The sequence below is a fragment of the Oncorhynchus tshawytscha genome, linkage group LG13, assembly GCF_018296145.1.
Source record: "Oncorhynchus tshawytscha isolate Ot180627B linkage group LG13, Otsh_v2.0, whole genome shotgun sequence".
Taxonomy (NCBI): domain Eukaryota; kingdom Metazoa; phylum Chordata; class Actinopteri; order Salmoniformes; family Salmonidae; genus Oncorhynchus; species Oncorhynchus tshawytscha.
The window spans coordinates 38848571-38871617 of record NC_056441.1 but is presented as its reverse complement, the minus strand read 5'-3'; the positions used below and the strand labels follow the sequence as shown (position 1 = coordinate 38871617).

The 23047-nt window shown below is 43.1% G+C and overlaps 1 protein-coding gene across 5 annotated transcripts in view; it reads right to left on the bottom strand.

Moving 5' to 3' along the window:
* Nucleotides 1–23047, bottom strand: part of LOC112264891 (sterile alpha motif domain-containing protein 12) — a 116199-nt gene that overhangs the window by 31193 nt on the left and 61959 nt on the right. Inside the window, exon 5 of one of the 5 annotated variants that reach the window (XM_042295719.1) lies at nucleotides 9438–9993. The exons of 2 other annotated variants lie outside the window; for them this stretch is intronic. In XM_042295719.1, the coding sequence (XP_042151653.1) occupies nucleotides 9899–9993 (95 nt within the window). In that variant the 3' untranslated portion in view covers nucleotides 9438–9898. Of the gene's footprint in view, nucleotides 1–9437; nucleotides 9994–23047 lie in introns of those variants that run through there. 2 more of the 5 variants (XM_024441793.2, XM_024441794.2) reach the window with 2 other exon arrangements.

The window sequence follows — 23047 nt, the reverse complement described above, 5'->3', positions numbered from 1 at the left end:
TCTGTTGTAATATAATAAAGACAGTAGATGTAGCTGGTCTGTCATAATATAATAGAGACAGTAGGTCTAGCTGAAATATCATAATATAAATGAGACAGTAGATCTAGCAGGTCTATAATAATATATTCAACCTGTACTCCCTGTACTCGATATATCTGTTTATTATACCTGTTGATACAGGGCTCATATGTGAAACTATTCTAACTGAACATTTTCTTTCACAGTGACACTGACTCCGAATGGGAGCCCCCAGTGCCAAGGTGTCCATCCCCCACTGAAGCTGGTTCATCCAGCTCATGCCACAAGTGGTGTTCATCTGCCCAAATTTATTTCTGCAGGCATGGATGTGCCTCAGGGCCAAAAGGGCACAGCATGGAGGTGTTGCTGTGTTCTTTGCTAAATTAAGTCCCCCATCACCAGCGCCACATGCTTGGTGACCCTCTGCTTTACAGCAGAAAGAGACTGCTATGGCACCTCGCATCAGCAGCGCAATATTGGCCACTTGGGTACATTTGGGCTACTTGTGTGGGACACCTGGATGACTTCATGATAAATGTCATGTAGCACACTCATTTTGGAAGTTATCATTCTGAAACTTTGCACAAGTACTGTTGCCCTCTTATGTTTTTCACTGAAATTGTCCCCATCATCCTATCTGAATATTTGTTTTATCTTGTGCATTTTAAAGATGATGATACAACAATAAAACAAATATGTTTTTTTCATTGTATTATCTAAACCAGATCTATTGTGTTATATTCTCCTACATTCAATTCACATTTACACAAACTTCAGAGTGTTTTCTTTCAAATGGTACCAAGAATATGCATATCCTTGGTTCTGTGCCTGAGCTACAGGCAGTTAGATGTCTTCAGGCGGAAATTGAAAAAAGTAGGGGGGTAGCTCTAAGAGGTTTTAAGGACAACAAAGTCAAGGTATTGGAGTGGCCATCACAAAGCCCTGACCTCAATCCCATAGAACATTTGTGGGCAGAACTGAAAAAACGTGTGCGAGCAAGGAGGCCTACAAACCTGACTCTGTCGCATGAAGAAATGGTCCAAAATTCACCCAACTTATTGTGGGAAGCTTGTGGAAGGCTCCCCATAATGTTGGACCCAAAGTTCAACAATTTAAAGGCAATGCTACCAAATACTAATTGAGTGTATGTAAACTTCTGACCCACTGGGAATGTGATGAAAGAAATAAAAGCTGAAATAAAATATTCTCTCTACTATTATTCGGACATTTCACATTCGTAAAATAAAGTAGTGATCCTAACTGACCTAAGACATGGAATTGTTACTAGAATTAAATGTCAGGAATTGTGAAAAACTGAGTTTAAATGTATTTGGCTAAGGTGCATGTAAAACTTCTGACTTCAACTGTATCTGGCCAAGTGCATCCAGGTACAGTGCCTTGCGAAAGTATTCGGCCCCCTTGAACTTTGCGACCTTTTGCCACATTTCAGGCTTCAAACATAAAGATATAAAACTGTATTTTTTTGTGAAGAATCAACAACAAGTGGGACACAATCATGAAGTGGAACGACATTTATTGGATATTTCAAACTTTTTTAACAAATCAAAAACTGAAAAATTGGGCGTGCAAAATTATTCAGCCCCCTTAAGTTAATACTATGTAGCGCCACCTTTTGCTGCGATTACAGCTGTAAGTCGCTTGGGGTATGTCTCTATCAGTTTTGCACATCGAGAGACTGAAATTTTTTCCCATTCCTCCTTGCAAAACAGCTCGAGCTCAGTGAGGTTGGATGGAGAGCATTTGTGAACAGCAGTTTTCAGTTCTTTCCACAGATTCTCGATTGGATTCAGGTCTGGACTTTGACTTGGCCATTCTAACACCTGGATATGTTTATTTTTGAACCATTCCATTGTAGATTTTGCTTTATGTTTTGGATCATTGTCTTGTTGGAAGACAAATCTCCGTCCCAGTCTCAGGTCTTTTGCAGACTCCATCAGGTTTTCTTCCAAAATGGTCCTGTATTTTGCTCCATCCATCTTCCCATCAATTTTAACCATCTTCCCTGTCCCTGCTGAAGAAAAGCAGGCCCAAACCATGATGCTGCCACCACCATGTTTGACAGTGGGGATGGTGTGTTCAGGGTGATGAGCTGTGTTGCTTTTACGCCAAACATAACGTTTTGCATTGTTGCCAAAAAGTTCAATTTTGGTTTCATCTGACCAGAGCACCTTCTTCCACATGTTTGGTGTGTCTCCCAGGTGGCTTGTGGCAAACTTTAAACAACACTTTTTATGGATATCTTTAAGAAATGGCTTTCTTCTTGCCACTCTTCCATAAAGGCCAGATTTGTGCAATATACGACTGATTGTTGTCCTATGGACAGAGTCTCTCACCTCAGCTGTAGATCTCTGCAGTTCATCCAGAGTGATCATGGGCCTCTTGGCTGCATCTCTGATCAGTCTTCTCCTTGTATGAGCTGAAAGTTTAGAGGGACGGCCAGGTCTTGGTAGATTTGCAGTGGTCTGATACTCCTTCCATTTCAATATTATCGCTTGCACAGTGCTCCTTGGGATGTTTAAAGCTTGGGAAATCTTTTTGTATCCAAATCCGGCTTTAAACTTCTTCACAACAGTATCTCGGACCTGCCTGGTGTGTTCCTTGTTCTTCATGATGCTCTCTGCGCTTTTAACGGACCTCTGAGACTATCACAGTGCAGGTGCATTTATACGGAGACTTGATTACACACAGGTGGATTGTATTTATCATCATTAGTCATTTAGGTCAACATTGGATAATTCAGAGATCCTCACTGAACTTCTGGAGAGAGTTTGCTGCACTGAAAGTAAAGGGGCTGAATAATTTTGCACGCCCAATTTTCCAGTTTTTGATTTGTTAAAAATGTTTGAAATATCCAATAAATGTCGTTCCACTTCATGATTGTGTCCCACTTGTTGTTGATTCTTCACAAAAAAATACAGTTTTATATCTTTATGTTTGAAGCCTGAAATGTGGCAAAAGGTCGCAAAGTTCAAGGGGGCCGAATACTTTCGCAAGGCACTGTATATGTCCTCACAAGAGCATGGGTATGTCAAACCAAGCACGCTAACTAACATTATTTGTTTCACTACATCTTTCAATGAATCATCACTCATTTGGAAAAAGGCACTCTAAATACCTTACATTCAAGTTCTATTGCTTTGTCCTTGTCGCCTCTATTATTTTGTGTATCCTCTTTAGTACTTTTCATTTCTCGCCTAATGTTTTTTTTTATAGCTCTTTTATTAAAGCTTTTCTTTCAAATGGTTGCTCTCATTGTAAAGAGCTTTGTGATTAGCATCTGTAAATGAAAAGCGCTCTGCAAATGCATTGCATTATTAAAATGCATTACTCCGTCTACCCTTGATCGTAGGGAAACGAAGATAGACTGGACGAAAAACGAGAATAAACACAGCCAGCGCAAAACAACAGGATTTCACTCTTCATTAAGACTTGAGGGAGAAAATACGTTTGCCGTCATGGATCAGTGGAGAGCAGGCGGGTAGTGCACCAACTGGTTCCGGAAATCACCCAAAATAACACAGACTCAGTCAGTCAGTGAGGTGTGTGTGTGTATGAGAGTAGGACGGAACCTTAATGAGAATGACGGTGTATACCGCGCTCTCTCTCCCTCTATCTGCTTCCTAACTCCATTCTTCAGTCTACTGATTGATGGGTAAATGCAGGCGCTAATTTGTAGGAAGTGGGGGAGGTAGGGCGGGTGACAATGGCAACAAAGCAAGAGGAGGGTAGAAAGGAGAGACAAGAGAGGAAGAGAGGATACACATGAAGATCCTTTGTCTGGGTTGTCTTTATCAGCGATGGCTGCCGGGTTGACGGCAATGTGACGGCGGCACAATTCCTGGTTCTGACAGATACCCCCCCCCGTTTTCTTTCTCTCTCCATCTCCTTGTCTTGCTTTGTTTCGCTCTCCAGCTTTCCATCTCTCCCCTCTCTCCACCCCCTCACGCTCCCTCCCCTGCAAGGCACACCAACCTGGCTGATGGGTAATTGCTGCCTGGCTCCTGGAGATCTTACTCGAGGTGTGGGTGTGATGGAGGCGTCAGCCTAGACAAGTCACTTATGGAGAGTTTAAGACAGGAGAGTCTTTTTTGGCCCCCCGGGGAGGAGCGACTTGACTCCATACGACTCTTTCCCTTTTTTTGCCCCAACCTGCAATTACACCACGAGCCACTTCAGGGCAATTTGGGAGCTGCCATGTTAAAACAGAGCAGTTTACATCATCATCTTAACGCAACCACACACACACACACACACACACACACACACACACACACACAGCTCCGAGGAAGCGAGAGAGAGAGACAGAGAGGGAGCGTGAGAGAGAGATGGGGAGAGAGCGAGTGCACGAAAATCAGGGCTGTATGTCATCAAATCAAATTTATTTGTCATGTTAATGCGAGTGTAGCGAAATGCTTGTGCTTCTAGTTCCGACAATGCAGTAATAACCAACGAGTAATCTAACCTAACAATTCCAAAACTACTACCTTATACACACAAGTGTACAGGGATAAAGAATATGTACATAAAGATATGAATGAGTGATGGTACAGAACGGCCTAGGCAAGATGCAGTAGATGGTATCGAGTACAGTATATACATATGAGATGAGTAGTGTAGGGTATGTAAACAAAGTGGCATAGTTTATAGTGGCTAGTGATACACGTATTACATAAAGATGCAGTAGATGATAGAGTACAGTATATACATATACATATGAGATGGATAATGTAGGGTATGTAAACATTATATTAAGTAACATTGTTTAAAGTGGCTAGTGATATATTTTTCATCAATTTCCATCACTTCCCATTATTAAAATGGCTGGAGTTGAGTCATTGTGTTGGCAGCAACCACTCAATGTTAGTGGTGGCTGTTTAACAGTCTGATGGCCTTGAGATAGAAGCTGTTTTTCAGTCTCTCGGTCCCAGCTTTGATGCACTTGTACTGACCTCGCTTCCGGATGATAGCGGGGTGAACAGGCAGTGGCTCGGATGGTTGTTGTCCTTGATGATCTTTATGGCCTTCCTGTGACATCGGGTGGTGTAGGTGTCCTGGAGGGCTGGTAAGTTTGCCCCCGGTGATGTGTTGTGCAGACCTCACTACCCTCTGGAGAGCCTTACGACAGTTGCCGTACCAGGCGGTGATACAGCCCGACAGGATGCTCTCGATTGTGCATCTGTAGAAGTTTGTGAGTGTTTTTGGTGACAAGCCGAATTTCTTCAGCCTCCTGAGGTTGAAGAGGCGCTGCTGCGCCTTCTTCACGATGCTGTCTGTGTGGGTGGACCAATTCAGTTTGTCTGTGATGTGTACGCCGAGGAACTTAAAACTTACTACCCTCTCCACTACTGTCCCATCGATGTGGATAGGGGGGTGCTCCCTCTGCTGTTTCCTGAAGTCCACAATCATCTCCTTAGTTTTGTTGACGTTGAGTGTGAGGTTATTTTCCTGACACCACACTCCGAGGGCCCTCACCTCCTCCCTGTAGGCCGTCTCGTCGTTGTTGGTAATCAAGCCTACCACTGTAGTGTCGTCCGCAAACTTGATGATTGAGTTGGAGGCGTGCGTGGCCACGCAGTCGTGGGTGAACAGGGAGTACAGGAGAGGGCTCAGAACGCACCCTTGTGGGGCCCGTGTTGAGGATCAGCGGGGTGGAGATGTTACCTACCCTCACCACCTGGGGGCGGCCCGTCAGGAAGTCCAGTACCCAGTTGCACAGGGCAGGGTCGAGACCCAGGGTTTCGAGCTTGATGACGAGTTTGGAGGGTACTATGGTATTAAATGCTGAGCTGTAGTCGATGAACAGCATTCTCACATAGGTATTCCTCTTGTCCAGATGGGTTAGGGCAGTGTGCAGTGTGTTTGAGATTGCATCGTCTGTGGACCTATTTGGGCGGTAAGCAAATTGGAGTGGATCTAGGGTGTCAGGTAGGGTGGAGGTGATATGGTCCTTGACTAGTCTCTCAAAGCACTTAATGATGACGGAAGTGAGTGCTATGGGGCGGTAGTCGTTTAGCTCAGTTACCTTAGCTTTCTTGGGAACAGGAACAATGGTGGCCCTCTTGAAGCAATGGGGAACAGCAGACTGGGATAAGGATTGATTGAATATGTCCGTAAACACACCAGCCAGCTGGTCTGCGCATGCTCTGAGGGCGCGGCTGGGGATGCCGTCTGGGCCTGCAGCCTTGCGAGGGTTAACACGTTTAAATGTTTTACTCACGTCGGCTGCAGTGAAGGAGAGTCCGCATGTTTTGGTTGCGGGCCGTGCCAGTGGCACATGCCAGTCAGAGAAATGCAGACAGGGTAAAACAGAGGTTTTTATATGACCGGTTCGGGCCTTTAGATGACGCCGAACTCTTGTTTACAGTTACATTGTGCGTAAACAATGAAAAGGATAGAGACAGGGTGTCGCTAAATTAAATCGAACCCGGTGCTAACTGTGGGTTTGGATTTACATGGCACGCCAGCAGTCGCCGGATGCAGAAAAGAAACAAACTATGATCTTCCTACGTTATGCCTACACTATGGAAACAAGAGAACAACTCTAGTTTACTGTACATCACCTGTAAGCTATTACAGAGCACACACCCACACCCACACTAAATTATGTTTTTTACTTCACAGGCCACAGATGCCAGGATGTCAGGATGTGTGTCGTCCAACAGTTCCAGCACAGATTGGCTGTTACTTTCCCTGTACACAGATCCTAACCCGTTCAACATTCAAACCCCTGAGACTGACTTGAATCCAGTCTGCGGTTTTTCTTCTTGTTTCGCTGTCAACAGATTTAGATTATGGTTCCCCTCTGGGGAGCGATACATGGTGCTGTGTGTGTGTGTGCGTGTGTGTAGGGTTGCCACATAGGAGTCATTGGGCTCTCACGGTAAAGTGCATTAATTTCTCCAGTGACACGCCTCTCCCTCCAGACCCATGACATAGTATGTGGAATAAGTCAGTAAAAATGGCCAAGGTACCAGAGTGATTAGAATGACTGTAAACGTACACAGTACTGCACACCTACACACAGAGTACATTGGGAAGTTGCCAACAATTTATGCTGCCAGTGATATGCAGTCAGGAGTAACGTAGGCTAGCAAGCTTAAATAACTCTCCATTTGAACAGGGTATACAGTTCCCTATAGATTATTCAAAGAGGCCCCTGAGAATCTTAAAGCAGTTTTCTAACATAAACTAGTTAACTGCAGTCACTCTGGATCCAGAGAAGTCTGTGTGTGTACGTATGTGTGTGTGTGTGCGCGCACGTTTCTTTGCCAATAACTACATCAGCTCTGTGCTATAGCATGATATCAGAAGATGGCAGGCTACTGGTTTCTTGTATGACTCTGTTCACATTCATTGCAGTTCCACAGATAGAAACAAGTCCGGCCACCCTGGAACATCTCTCTGTCTGAAATATAATCCTGCTGACATCTAGCTAGCAGTACTGCAGAGCAGAGCCCAGACAGAGTGGGTGTCTTCCTCCACCAGCCCAGGGATGTGCTATCAGTCGGTCAGACACTGTTGCTGTGTAGGAGAGAGACACTGATAGAGAGGAGAGAGACGATGGGAGGAGAGAGCGAGTGATTGAGGAGAAAAGAAGAGAGCAGAGATGACAGCAGGAGAGAGAGACTGATGGAGAAGAGGAAAAAGTGAACAGAGCTAATGAGACTGGAGGAGAGATGCTAGAAGACATCACATATGCTACATTTGAAATGTAACGAGTACTTTTTGGGTGTCAGGGAAAAGTGATGAAGGAGTACATTTAGGAATGTAGTCAAACATAGTTAAGTACAGATACCCCCACAACTGCTTTAAAGTCTTTTTTTTTACACCACTGCTGTGTTTACAAAGTATGTCTGAGTGTTAGTGTGCCCACAAGTCTGTGTTACCTCCCTCTATGGCCTAACACAACCTAGCAACAGCAACTCTCACTCCCTACCTGTGGCTCTTCTATTGAAATGAAGACCGAGGCTTTCTGACTCACAATACCAACCACCAGTACTGCTTACACACGTTAACGACAGTGTAGAATTGGTGGTACTTGAACTAGAACTTGCCCATCTATAATGCATTAAAGTACATGTTGCCAGGCTTGACCATTGATATAAGTCATGTTCCATTATAAATACATGGCATGGCACGTCAAACAGATCAAATATGTAGGAGTCCAAGACCTTATTTCTTCAAGGTCAAACACTCCCAACAGCCACCTCTATCAGCCACCACACACCACAAAAATGCTCTCTAATAAACCTGCCAAATACCTTTCATGTATTCCTATCATTAATAGTTTGCATATAATATATTAAAGCAGAGGTGCTTAGCATTCTGTAAACACCTGCTTCCCCCCCAAATCATATTTCTCTGCAGGTCATTCGTCAGCAGTTCTGTGGAGAGGAGAAGGCTATTCAATAGAGACCTGAGAAAATGGCATTTGTATTCTGCTAATCTCTCTCTACTGGAGAAGGCTAATGAAGGTTAACAGGACTTCTACATACACTGTGCTGGGCGGCAGCTCCACACTCCTTCTGCAGAGTTTCTCTCTCTGAGGCCCAGCCCACACCCCCTTACACACGCATGCATAAACATATGCACGCACACTAGGGCTGCACGACAGGGAATTTAAAAAAAGAAGGCTTTTACATTTTTTTTAACTAAATATTGTGATTGCGATTTGACTTGCGATATAGATCAAAACACTTGGCTGAAGTGTTGGAATTTTAGAAATAGAATGATATACAGTGCCTTCATACCCCTTGATTTAATCCACATTTTGATGTTCCAGCCTGATTTTAAAATGGATTTAAATAGATATTTTTCCTCACCCATCTACACACAATACTCCATAATGACAAAGTGAAAACGTTTAGACATTTTTGCACCTTTATTGAAAATAAAATACAGAAATATACCATTTGCATAAGCATTCTCACCGCGGCGTCAATACATGTCAGAATCTCTTTTGGCAACGATTACAGCTGTGTGTCTTTCTGGGTCTAAGAGCTTTGCACATGATTCTTATTGCAAACAGGAATAAATGCTTTGCAATATTTTTTACATTTGTACAGGCTTCCTTCTCACTCTGTCATTTAGGTTAGTATTGGGGAGGAACTACAATGTTGTTGATCCATCCTCAGTTTTCTCCCATCACGGCCATTCAATTCTATTTTAAAGTCATAATTTCCTTCCTCTCCGTCAACTAAGTTAGGAAGGACGCCTGTATCGTTGTAGTGATGGGGTGATACCCCATCCAAAGTGTAATTAATAACTTCACCATGCTCAAAAGGATATTCAATGACTGCTTTTATTTCTCCTACCAATCGGTGCCCTTTGCGAGGAATTGGAAAACCTCCCTGGTCTTTGTGGTTGAATCTTGAAATTCACTGCAAATCCGCTGCTCGACTGAGGGACCTTACAGATAATTGTATGTGTGGGGTACAGAGATGAGGTAGTCATTCAAAAACAATGTTAAACATTATTATTGCACACAGAGGGCTGTATGTCATGTTGTAGGTCAGAGAAAGTCCATGCAACTTAAGCACTTATTTAGGCTTGCCACAACAAAGGGGTTGAATACTTACTGACTTAAGACATTTCAGTTTTCCATTTTTTATTTTGTAAACATTTCGAAAAACACAATTCCATTTTGACATAATGGGGTATTGTGTGTAGGCCAGTGACAAAACATCTCAGTTTAAACCATTTTAAAATCCAGTCTAACGCAACAAGATTTGGAAAAAAGTCAAGGGGTGTGAATACTTTCTGAAGGCACTGCAAAAGGAGTCTTCGGGGTCTTTCCTTGGAGTCTATAGTGAATAGAATGCATTTACTCTGGAGTAAGAGGCTGAACTGAGAGGCCTCATTATCTGAGCTCTCTGCTCAGCAGGCTCCTGTCCTCAGTGGAGTCACTAGCCCCGAAAACTCCTCCGTCTCCCCCTCTTTCTCTCTCTCCCAAGGCTGTAACACAACAAAATGAGGAAAAAGTCAAGGGGTGTGAACACTTTCTGAAGGCACTAAGAAGCAAAGTGGAAAGCAGCATCGTTCTTGTTTGGAACAATGTGTTGACTTGCATGACCTAACAGAACAGCATGCAAACGTATAATAAATCTAACAGCGGGGAGGAGGAACTGCGCTGCGTGAGTGACAGAGCGAGGCTTTTTGTGCGTGAGAAAGCCTGAAGAGGAGAGCGGGAGAGACGACAAAAACAGAGTAAACTATAAAAAAACGGATGTTACACGCGGCTGAGTGGCGTTTTAAAATATTGCAAGATGGATATCAATTGCGATGTGGATATTGCACGTAATTGTTAAGATTTCTATGTGAATTAGATGAATTGTGTATTCCTAATGCACACACACACACACACACACACACACACACACACACACACACACACACACACACACACACACACACACACACACACACACACACACACACACACACACACACACACACCTGAGGTAGGGGGCGCAGGGGGTACGTCGTCCCCATCTACCCCCTCAGAGCAAAACATATTCATCATTTAAGCGATGTCAGAATGGTGTTAATAACGTGATGTTCCTTCACACACACAATTTTAATTGTGTTTTTGTAGGGCAAAGGGAGCACTGTGGATCAAAGGGCTCCCTAATGTAGGCCTTATACAAAATCAGCAACACCCTCACACCACGTCCCATGATAATTCCCCTCCGTATCCAGCTGCTCTCTTTGTGTGTGTGTGTGTGTGTGTGTGTGTGAGAGAGAGATGGAAGGACCTATGAATTAATTCAGTAGACTGTTACTATACGCATATAATCTAAAATAAGTGTACACACTGGATCTACTCCGATGAAATATGTACTCCATTTGTCTCTCTCGCATCAATTCCATTTAACCTAATTGGACTTAAACCAATCATTTTGAACAGCGTAAATATATCGCTCTCTTAAACATTGTGAATAAATACTATGTCTACACCCATCTATAATTCATTCTGCCTGTATAATATGTCTATACCTAGATCGTATATTAGTATTGCGTAGTGTGCTAAAGCATTTACAGATGTAGGATCTTATTTGATCACCATGTTGTTGTAGGGATTTTCCTGCACAGCAAGAAATGCTAACTTCTAGTATATTCAAGGGTTAAAAAGGCTTCTAAAGTTTGTCATTTCCACCTTAAAATTGCAGACTTGATTTGCCCTAACTAAAAATGTATCATCAATCCCTACAAAAATGTCAAATAATTATAATCCAATAATTCACATTTCCTGTTGCTGCATGATTATTTTCCTGCTGTGGGAAACTGGTCAAATTAAGATCCTACATCTGTATCATGTATTAGTTGTGTTCTCGAAGGTGGTAACTGTGCATATATGTCACGCCTTGGTCTTAGTATTTTTTGTTTTCTTTATTTATTTGGTCAGGCCAGGGTGTGACATGGGTTTATTTTGTGTTGTGTTTATGTATCGGGGTTTTAGTAGGTATTGGGATTGTGGCTGAGTAGGGTTGTCTAGCATAGTCTATGGCTGCCTGAGGCGGTTCTCAATCAGAGTCAGGTTATTCTCGTTGTCTCTGATTGGGAACCATATTTAGGTAGCCTGGGTTTCACTGTGTGTTTGTGGGTGATTGTTCCGGTCTCTGTGTTAGTTGTCACAAGATAACCTAATACAGCCTTTCACGTTCCGTTTGTTGTCTTGTTTGTTTTTTTCTTCTTTATTAAAGATGTATATTATCAACCACGCTACATTTTGGTCCGACTCTCCTTCGACGGAAGAAACCCGTTACAATATAGCGTTATAAGTCTCCGTTATACATGGAGGCTACATACTAGTTTCTAAAATCTAGGTCTATGTAGTCATCCGCACTGGTGGCAGTGGAGTCAGCGCTTTAGTCTCGCTCTCTCGTTCCTAAATTAAACATGGGAAACACTTAAAGATTCCATGTGATTTATGGACCCATTTCATTTTCATTTCCAGACTTCATAAAATAGTCGGACATCCTGCATTTTTTATTGTTATGACAGGTTTTGTCAAGCGCGGGAAGGGAGATCTGAGAAGGTTGAGGGCTGTGTGTGTGTGAGAGAGAGAGAGATTGATCTCTCCCCTGGACTTGGTGATCCCCTTAACCCCAATACAAATAAGATTTAGATGTGGATATCCATTCCCCTGGGGTCACCAATTGTAGTAGTAGTAGTAGTATACCATAGCAGTATTCTACATATACAGTATAGTCTCTAGGAGTAGTGTACAACCTAACTTAAAAAAACAATCTGTAATTGGACAGATAATGACAGTAGCCCATGGTAAATGGATTAAATCCAGAGCAATGTCATGAGATAAAGGTCACGTATGGTTCAGAGTAAGGTTTGTTTTCAAAGCGTTGCGTTGACTTGAAAAGCAACAGTATTTTTTAAAAATTGTTTAAAAGGGCTAATGACACAGGGTGAAGGTGAGAATGGACAGACACAGGGTGAAGGTGAGAATGGACAGACACAGGGTGAAGATGAGAATGGACAGACACAGGGTGAAGTTGAGAATGGACAGACACAGGGTGAAGGTGAGAATGGACAGACACAGGGTGAAGGTGAGAATGGACAGACACAGGGTGAAGGTGAGAATGGACAGACACAGGGTGAAGGTGAGAATGGACAGACACAGGGTGAAGGTGAGAATGGACAGACACAGGGTGAAGGTGAGAATGGACAGACACAGGGTGAAGGTGAGAATGGACAGACACAGGGTGAAGGTGAGAATGGACAGACACAGGGTGAAGGTGAGAATGGACAGACACAGGGTGAAGGTGAGAATGGACAGACACAGGGTGAAGGTGAGAATGGACTGACACAGGGTGAAGGTGAGAATGGACTGACACAGGGTGAAGGTGAGAATGGACTGACACAGGGTGAAGGTGAGAATGGACTGACACAGGGTGAAGGTGAGAATGGACACAGGGTGAAGGTGAGAATGGACAGACAGGGTGAAGGTGAGAATGGACAGACACAGAGTGAAGGTGAGAATGGACAGACACAGGGTGAAGGTGAGAATGGACTGACACAGGGTGAAGATGAGAATGGACTGACACAGGGTGAAGGTGAGAATGGACTGACACAGGGTGAAGGTGAGAATGGACAGACACAGGGTGAAGGTGAGAATGGACAGACACAGGGTGAAGGTGAGAATGGACTGACACAGGGTGAAGGTGAGAATGGACAGACACAGGGTGAAGGTGAGAATGGACAGACACAGGGTGAAGGTGAGAATGGACTGACACAGGGTGAAGGTGAGAATGGACTGACACAGGGTGAAGGTGAGAATGGACTGACACAGGGTGAAGGTGAGAATGGACAGACACAGGGTGAAGGTGAGAATGGACAGACACGGGGTGAAGGTGAGAATGGACAGACAAATTCTTTGAAAATGGATAAATACAACATGTAATATACATAATTAAACAGGTTTGGTACACTCCTGCATTCACCGATTCCATGTAGGGCTATATGGATTAGCCGACGAACACCTTGCCGCAAAAAGGTAGAACATCACAAAATATACCTTTTTGGGACCAAGACCTATGCTATAATGTCAAAAATGTATCGGCGGAGTTAGAAAGTTGGCTGTCAGAAGTTTTGTAATGGAAGTTTACTTTGAATCCGTTTATCGGCATATTTCAAGACATGGCATGAGGGTGCAATGAGATACCCAATGGGTTGGAACATTATCTTATCAATCAGTTTGAAAATGTTTACTTAAACTTGAAATCATATGGTCCTAGATCGTTAAGTGGATTAATCAAATGAATTATTATTGAAAATAATTGCTACAGATATAAATAGCGCAACTTGAAGCGATAATGGGATAAAGTATTTACAAACCCTTGAAATATCCATAGGATGAAACATTTTTAATACAAATCTTATGAGAACAAACAAGATGGGTATCGATACTGTGGGAACATGTAGGTTTGGGAAAGTTTGAGGTCATTACTGTTTGTTGAAATGTATGAATGTCTGAGCTACTGTTTGTCTTTTTTCTTTATGTTTAAGGTTGGGCATCAAGTCCCAGCCAACGTCATGTCTAGTTTAGTGGATCCATGTCTGAAATGTTAAGTTGTCTTTTGTCTTTTGTCTAGGTCTATTGTCTAAAAAAAAACAATCGTACAAAATTTAAATAAAAATATACCTTTCAAAAAAAGCTAGTGCAGAAACCTCTTAAAATGGATACATCCCTTGACCAGTCCCCTGCACCTCCCAAATTCTGACAGACAGAATTTCACTGTCTTCAGTAAAAAAACAAAGGGGAAGATGCTGTCCCTCAGACAGAGCTGTACAGTAGTTGACTGCCTGGCCATAGTCTCCTGACTGTGCCTGACAGGTTGGTTGCCTTTGTCTCCTGCCCTAAGCTTGTCTCTTCTAAAAATGGACAGCTCTTACATTAGGTCTCAAAGTTCACCGAAGTGCTTGTCTAAGGTGGCGTGATGGGGGGAAAATGGTCTTCCAAAACAGCACAGCCTGAGAGGATAAGAAGTGACTAGTGCTCCAGTCAACCCCATGCTTTTCTTGCAGTATCCACAGATTTATTCTCTATTTATTCTATTCTACCTAATATCAAGGTAGCAGCCCCCAAGCAATCTCCATTTCTATTCTCGCACAATGAGTAATGAACCTAACTGAACAACATGGTCCGGCCAAACCTCCACCTGCTATCTGAGGAAGAGAGGACTCTGGAGACAGAAACTCGCATTGTTATTTTCCCCGGCTGGCCCGGGCCTCCTCTTTTCAATAAGACCGTATTAATTCCATTTTTTTTGTAATTTTATATAAAACTCTTGCCTCTTGACGGCCGGTGCATCAACAGAAATGGCAAGGGATCCGCGCTCAATATCTCTGTCAGATATATTGTAATTGTGTGGGGCAGGGTGGCAGAGGCTGGTTGGTTGGGATATTGCTCGGGTATTTCCCCCGAGTCTCTGCCGCTTAAGGAGTCTGTCTCCCGCCCTCATCCTCTTTTCTCGTTCTCTGCCTCCTCTCTTTTGTCTCCCTCTCCACCTCTGTGTCTATTTCTCCATCTTACCGTCCCTCTCCTTTCTCCTCCACTGCTCCCCCTTGTCTATCTGTCCGCCACCAGGAAAACAATAGTCATGCATTTCACTCTCAATGTCTGTGCACTAAGCTCAAGATATGATCTAGAATAGCACAACATATAAGGCGAATCTCTGCAATTCTGGGATAGCAAAAATGAGGGATACCTTAATGCCAACTATAAAATGGCATTAAGCATGTCCAGAGAGAGGCTGGAGAGAGTGCTGGTACAGCCTGAAATCTTTTTCCTCCTCACTCTCTCCATTCCTCTTCCTCTCGCTCTGTTCATTTCCACTTGGCTGGAGAGCAGTACTCTAATTCCCTCTTCCGCAGACACCAGAGTTTCTCCTGGACCGGCTGGGCTTCAGACGGCGCAGGCATATTTTTAGGCAATGGGATTAAGAGTAAAAAAGTTCAAAAGTACTGGAGTAGCCGAGAGAGAGACAGAGAGAGAACGAGAGAGAGATGGAGGGAGGGGGAAAAAAACAGTTTCGCTGTGGAATTGCGGAAGCGGGAGGGAAAAAAAACACACAAAAAAAACCAGACATCTCATGTTCTTTTCAGGAGGATGAAAAATGTTCTTGGGAGATGAGGAGGGAGTTGAAATACTTTCTTTCATGGCTCTCCTGCAAATCTGGAGGTGATGAATAAGTGAGGGTGCACACGTCCACTGCTACTCCGAGTAAAATTATGCAGCTGGTGTGGAAGAGCTGAAGGAATCCCCCCTCTCTTCAGGTCCAGAACATTTCAAAAAGGTCATTTGTCGACCTGCAAGTTAATACATCTCTGTCGGGGCCAGAATGTAATGCAGCTCAACTCAGGCATAAAATGTAGTCTATTACATAGATAGATTACACAGAGAGATAAGCTACCCAGTATAGACTTTCTGTCTCGAATGGAGACAGTTAAAGTATGTGTTCTCTAAAAAAAAAACAGTTCACAATGAACTTAGAAGTAAATATCTGACGTTTCCATGAGTCTATTAACATCGTTGTGATTGCGAAAGAGGCCAATTTACTCTCTCTACTGCAGGTCTTAGATCAGGGTTGTATTCATTACTAGGGCATACTGTAGAAAAACGTTTTCCACCGGAAAGCTAGCGTTTCCTATTGGACAGGTTCAGATAGTCCCTAACTGTTTCAGTCCGTTTGGTGCTTTAATGACACCGATTTAGAAAGTTTGAATTACAATACACCGACTGTACCTGGTACCTTAAAATAACCTTTTAATGATCAAATAACTTAGTCCCCTACCCTCTCCCTGACTCACATTCATTAATTACAGAAACATAGATCTATTGCAACAGGGAAACATGATCCCCGGGGACATAGTCCCTTTGCGAGAGCCCGTACAGTACATAACAAAGAAGACCAACTCTCTGATCTGAGCAGAACAGGGGCACGACTCACACCTAGGAGTTAGATACCTTTGATACGAATCTAGCTATAGTAGCCGTGACTGAAGTTGGCTCTCTGTGCTTGGTAACAGTCTGGTTAGCTAACCTCAGCGCTATCTTGTGGGCCTCAACACAGAAGTGAGATGTCCATCTAGATGGGACAGACTGGCCTGGCACTACTACCGACCTTGTAAACAGATTGACAGAGTAGGACAGATATAAGACTAGCGGAGGAAAACTGAGCGAAAACTGAACGGGGTAAAACGTGTTAACAGACAAACATGACTTGGGAAAAGAAACCGCAGGTTTCTGAGAATAGTTACAGTTGACTAATGGCAAATAATAAGGCCCAGGACTGAAGCACACCGATGAGAAACATGAGCCCTCCTTACATTTCTCGATTACGATTTAATGTGTGCGCAATGAGAAATAATATCTCTCCCATTAACATCAGTGGGTAAGTTTGTGTCATATATAGTGTCATATATATATATATATATGCTATATATACATATATGCTCTGTAACCGGCTGTCGAGCCAAAGAAAACGGCTGGCACGACGGCCAACCTGACTCATTCCACCCCATTATGGGTTTCTCCGCGCCAGTTTTATAGTAGGGACACTAAAAAGTGTGTAATGTAATCATTCCTCATTTTCTACGAGCCAAACGCTACAGAGCCAATAGGATGGATGGATTGGGGTAGAGGACGAGAAGGGAGGAATAGGGAAAGAGAGATGAAGAGGGGCTCATTGCCAGGAGCGGAACAAATGACAATAAATTGAACTATTATAAAGAACAGAGGGCTAAAGAGGAATTCTAATTAAAGTGTAGCAACATACTTTAGTTTCCCCCCCTCTCTGCATAGGGCTCCCGTGTGGTGCAGCGGTCTAAGGCACTGCATCTCAGTGCTTGAGGCATCACTACAGAATACTTTTCCGAATGCCCTGTATAAACTGAAAAGCACCAGACCCAAAATCGAACCTTGTGGAACGCCACGTGGCATGTATTTTCTCTGCATTATGTTCACCAAGGGTGACACACTGTTGACCGGTTAAATAGGTCCTAAACCAAATACAGCACTTAAATCCAAGATTACAAGGACAGAGAGCTGTTTGGCGTCTGTGTTGGCTCTTAAAAAAATAATTTTGCTGTTTGAAAACCAATTTCTCAAGAATGTTGTTTAAGAGTGGAAGGTCGGAGATTGGCCGAAAATTGCTAAGAGCTGAAGAAACTAGATTACTTTTCTTCAGAAAGGGGTTTCACCATAGCAGTTTTTAGTGCAGTGGGGAAAGTGCCTGTGAACAGGGAGTGATTAACAATAGCTTGCACTTCTTCAGATATGTAATTCAAAAACTGTTTTGAAGGTGGTGGGGATAGGATCGAGAAGGCCGGTTGAAGGCTTAAGTTGTGATATCACTTTCCTGATCACGTCTGTCAACCAGGGAAAATAGATCCATAGTGCGTTTGCGTGTTAGGCTAGGGCACATATCAAACTTCTCATCAGGTCTTGCTTGACTGACACCCGGCCTATTGTTGGTTATTTTTTGTGGAAGTTTACATAGGTTTGCGGGGGTAGGATTCATCAGGCCGTCAACGGTCGAGAAGAGCACTCTCAAATGATTCTGATTAATAGTGATCAAGTTAGAACAATGAGCCCATCTGGCATTTCTAATTGCCTTCTGACCAGTTGCTCCCTCAGAATATCATAATGGATTTGCAACTTTGACTTTCTCCACTTCCGCTCTGCCTTTCTGCAATTGCTCTTTAATTGATTATGTATGATTAGATGGAGACACATTAAAAGAGGGACCGTGTGTTCTGTTAGACTTGGGCCCCGACAGTGAATTCCAGTAACTAGGTTCCCATTCCATTGGCGACAGATTTTTATGTGAATATTCTCAAATCGGCATAAAGAAAATAGGTATTTTCCCTCCAGTGGTGCGTTTCCACCAAATGGACTTGTTGTGGAGGAAAATCAGTGCGTGATGACATATTGCATTTTGTGGGCACCGTTTTGCTTTAGTGTTCATGTACTGAATAAAAATCTAAAGGTCAATGTGTTCCCATCGCATTTTTCAATTATACAGAAAGTTTTGTCACAAAAACAGTTGTTTTGAATAGCAAATGTGCTTACTCTGGTCTTGGCATCAGCACTCTAGTCAACAACTCACCGATACAGTGCGGGAAGGCTGTACAGGCAGGCTACACTGTACATTTACATTTGAGTCATTTAGCAGATGCTCTTATTCAGAGTGACTTACAGTATTACAGTGAGTGCATACATTTTCATACTGGCCCCCCCATGGGAATTGAACCCACAACCATGCAAGCGTCATGCTTTACCAACTGAGGCACACGGGACTGAGTCTACCTGAGATTATTATGAGCTAGAATATTTGTACTTGTCAAACAGCAGTCAAGCATCGATCCTCATGTCACCGGAATAAGACCCTCAATATTTATTGGAAAGGAGGAGAATCCTGCTCATAACATGCACTTTCAAAACCCTGTGAAGTTCATCATCTGTAGCCTAATAAACTGCATTGGTTTCCTGAGTCGTAGTGGGAGGACCACACACACCATATAATCGGGTGACTCCAAGCTTGTATTTGATCTGCACATGTGCCAGCACCAGTAGAGCATTCCTCTCTCTATGCTTATGCATGAATGTAGTGAGTTCGGGGGAAAAAAAATGAACGTTTGAATCTTAGAAATTGTATGTAAAAACTATCTGTATATGTCCGAACTCCGAATCAAATAGGCTTCCCAAAATTGACATGGTCACTGTGTTAGAACATTTATTTTGATTGGCAATTCTGTGCATTTATCAAAATCCTATCAGGTAGCCTGATTTCAGATGTGTAATGTAGGCTAAACCAGATTAGGGAAATTGTTCTTCTTGCAACGCAATAATCGTGTTCCTATTGGTCAAAACATTTGACACTGCCGGAACTTTGTCGGAGCCTACGACCGCATGTAGTGGTGCTTAAAAATCAGGCCTAGAACCTGTCACACTGAACAAGCCAAGATGTCCGACAATCGTTTACGGCCTAAGAATATGCCCACGATGTTAACATGTTGTCTGGGGAAGTCAAAATCGTGGCATAAAACAGCTAAAATCGTACAGTCTGTGGGGGCTTTAAGAGTGACCCCATTACATGTGATTAAGACAAAGGAATACTGCTCATTCATTGGACAACGTGGATTTCAAAATGGCTGCCATCCCATGGCAACAAATCACATCCACCATGACAGGCACTGCTGGTCATAAAACAGATGAAATTGTTGCACATGCTTACAGCTAGATTATATGTCTGGAAATGTCCAACCCATTAATGTTATGTCATGACTATGAATCTACAGCATGTTAACATCTGTATACTGGTACCACTACAGCCAGGTGCTAGCTTAGGCTAGGCTAACCCCTCTCAGCTAACTCTGCAGCCCATCTTCAACCATCCCCCCCAATAAGACACTCAAAGACAAACATTTCTTCTTGTAAAATCCCATGCGTATTGAGAGAATATCTCAGTGGGGACACATCTCAGCGTTCGCTGGACACACATCTCTTCTATACGACGGTGCTGCTTGGCAGAGGCACTGAGGCAGCCCAGGTCTGTATCATCAGCAATCTCTCTCTCTCTCTCTCTCTCTCTCCCAAGATGATGAGTTCAGTTTGGAAGATAATCAAAGGATATAATTAAAATCAGGAGTGTCCCTCAAACATGGCGCCTGGCACGAGCAGGGCCAAAGGGGCGAGAGAAAGAGGGCCGACAGAAAGAAGGCCGACAGAGCGAGAGGTCCGAGCGAGCGAGAGCGAGTGAGAAGACTGGCATTCTTAGCTTGCATATCAAAGGGGCCAGAGTGAGATCAATCAACCGGAATGGCTAAAAGACCTTTCAATGAACCTCCTTTAAACTCAGTACAATGCTACAAACAGAGCGTCACAAAGTGGGGCCCTGGGGTTTAATAACTCCCTCTTTGAAGACCGTACATCTTTAATAGAGGGCAAGTTAAGCCTGCGGCGGCTCCGACAACGTGCACGGCGGTGCGCTTGTGCTGATCCGGATGCTTGACGACGCACAGACGACGACATCTGACACACACAAACTGAAATATGAAGTAGCATTACAGGGGTACAGTCAGGGATGTCGTATCAAACGAGCAAGCAAACTAACGAACACAGGTGTGCGTGCACTCACGTACGTACACACGCACGTACACACACACACGCACACACACACACACACACATGATAGACGCAGAGAGGAAAAATGAATCAAGATAAATATAACTTACAAATAAAAGCCTCATTTATATTTCATCCTCCTGGCAAACCTTGCCTGTATATGTTTATAAAGTCATTCAAATGAAAGTTAGAAGTTCTCTGAAGCTCCAAGCCTTGTGAATTCATTTAGTCTCAGTTATAAAGATATAAGGCACTTCTCTGCACTTTTCATTCAGTAAACCACGAGAGGCCAAATCTTATCAAACGGCAATACATGTTAGGGCGGCGATTCTCAACCCACATTTTAAAATTTCGTTTTACATATTGTACTTTGGCGATACTTGTTCGCAATGCGAATATTGTCTTGTGACTGAGACAACCTGGTTCAATTTGGGTCCAGAGACAAAACCAGTTGAGAACCATAGGAGGCTGGTATGTTGGTAGGCTGTGTTGGGATCAACACATTTCTGACTGATACCCAGTACCTGGATATCTCTCGGAGGTAGCTGTAAAACTAAAAGAGCTTTGGCCACCACAAGATGCAAGTATCTTCCAAAATAAATGAAACACTTGAGTAAATGAGGAATAGAAAATTATACAGTTAGGCAAAACAGTATTTAGTCAGCCACCAATTGTGCAGGTTCTCCCACTTAAAAAGATGAGAGAGGCCTGTATTTTTCATCATAGGTACACTTCAACTATGACAGACAAAATGGTCACCTACAAACAAGCAAGATTTCTGGCTCTCACAGACCTGTAACTTCTTCTTTAAGAGGCTCCTCTGTCCTCCAATCGTTACCTGTATTAATGGCACCTGTTTGAACTTGTTATCAGTATAAAAGACACCTGTCCACAACCTCAAACAGTCACACTCCAAACTCCACTATGGCCAAGACCAAAGAACTGTCAAGGGACACCAGAAACAAAATCGCCCCAGATCGAGGGAGATTATTAGTGGTCTTGTATGTCTTCCATTTCCTAATAATTGCTCCCACAGTTGATTTCTTCAAACCAAGCTTCTTACCTATTGCAGATTCAGTCTTCCCAGCCTGGTGCAGGTCTACAATTTTGTTTCTGGTGTCCTTTGACAGCTCTTTGGTCTTGGCCATAGTGGAGTTTGGAGTGTGACTGTTTGAGGTTGTGGACAGGTGTCTTTTATACTGATAACAAGTTCAAACAGGTGCCATTAATACAGGTAACGAGTGGAGGACAGAGGAGCCTCTTAAAGAAGAAGTTACAGGTCTGTAAGAGCCAGAAATCTTGCTTGTTTGTAGGTGACCAAATACTTATTTTCCACCATAATTTGCAAATAAATTCATAAAACATCCTACAATGTGATTTTCTGGATTTTTTTTCTCATTTTGTCTGTCATAGTTGAAGTGTACCTATGATGAAAATTACAGGCCTCTCTCATCTTTTTAAGTGGGAGAACTTGCACAATTGGTGGCTGACTAAATTATTTTTTGCCCCACTGTATATGTCCAACAAGGTGTGATGTTCGGATGTACCGATCCTGTGCAGGTGTTGTTACAGGTGGTCTGCCACTGCGAGGATGATCAGCTGTCCATCCTGTCTCCTTGTAGCGCCGTCTTAGGCGTCTCACAGTACGGACATTGCAATTTATTGCCCTGGCCACATCTGCAGTCCTCAAGCCTCCTTGCAGCATGCCTCATCACGCAGATGAGCAGGGCCCCTGGGCATCTTTCTTTTGGTGTTTTTCAGAGTCAGTAGAAAGGCCTCTTTAGTGTCCTAAGTTTTCATAACTGTGACCTTAATTGCCTACCGTCTGTAAGCTGTTAGTGTCTTAACGACCGTTCCACAGGTGCATGTTCATTAATTGCTTATGGTTCATAACAAGCATGGGAAACAGTGTTTAAACCCTTTACAATGAAGATCTGTGAAGTTATTTGGATTTGACTAATTATCTTTGAAAGACAGTCCTGAAAAAGGGACGTTTTTTGTTGTTGTTGCTGAGTTTAGTAAGTGTGTGTGTGTATTCTGTGTTATTATTTAGTTAGATAGTAAATAATGATGATCCAGGACTTGCATTATAGGCATAAAAGTAAATTATGTACCCCTTTGATACACATCATTTCCCTCAAAATGCCCTTGCTCTCTCGCTCCGTCTTCCTCCTTTTTACGGCCATCCATATGCATCTATGGCAACATGGGCTAACATGTCCCATCTGTTCCACGCCTATAAACGAACCTCTATCGATCTTAACTGAAACACCAAATACACACAAACGCCTTGAGATTAAGATTGACCAGCTACTAAAAAAGGTGCTGAGATAAAAGAGAGAGCCACTCACTCTAGCGAGAGAA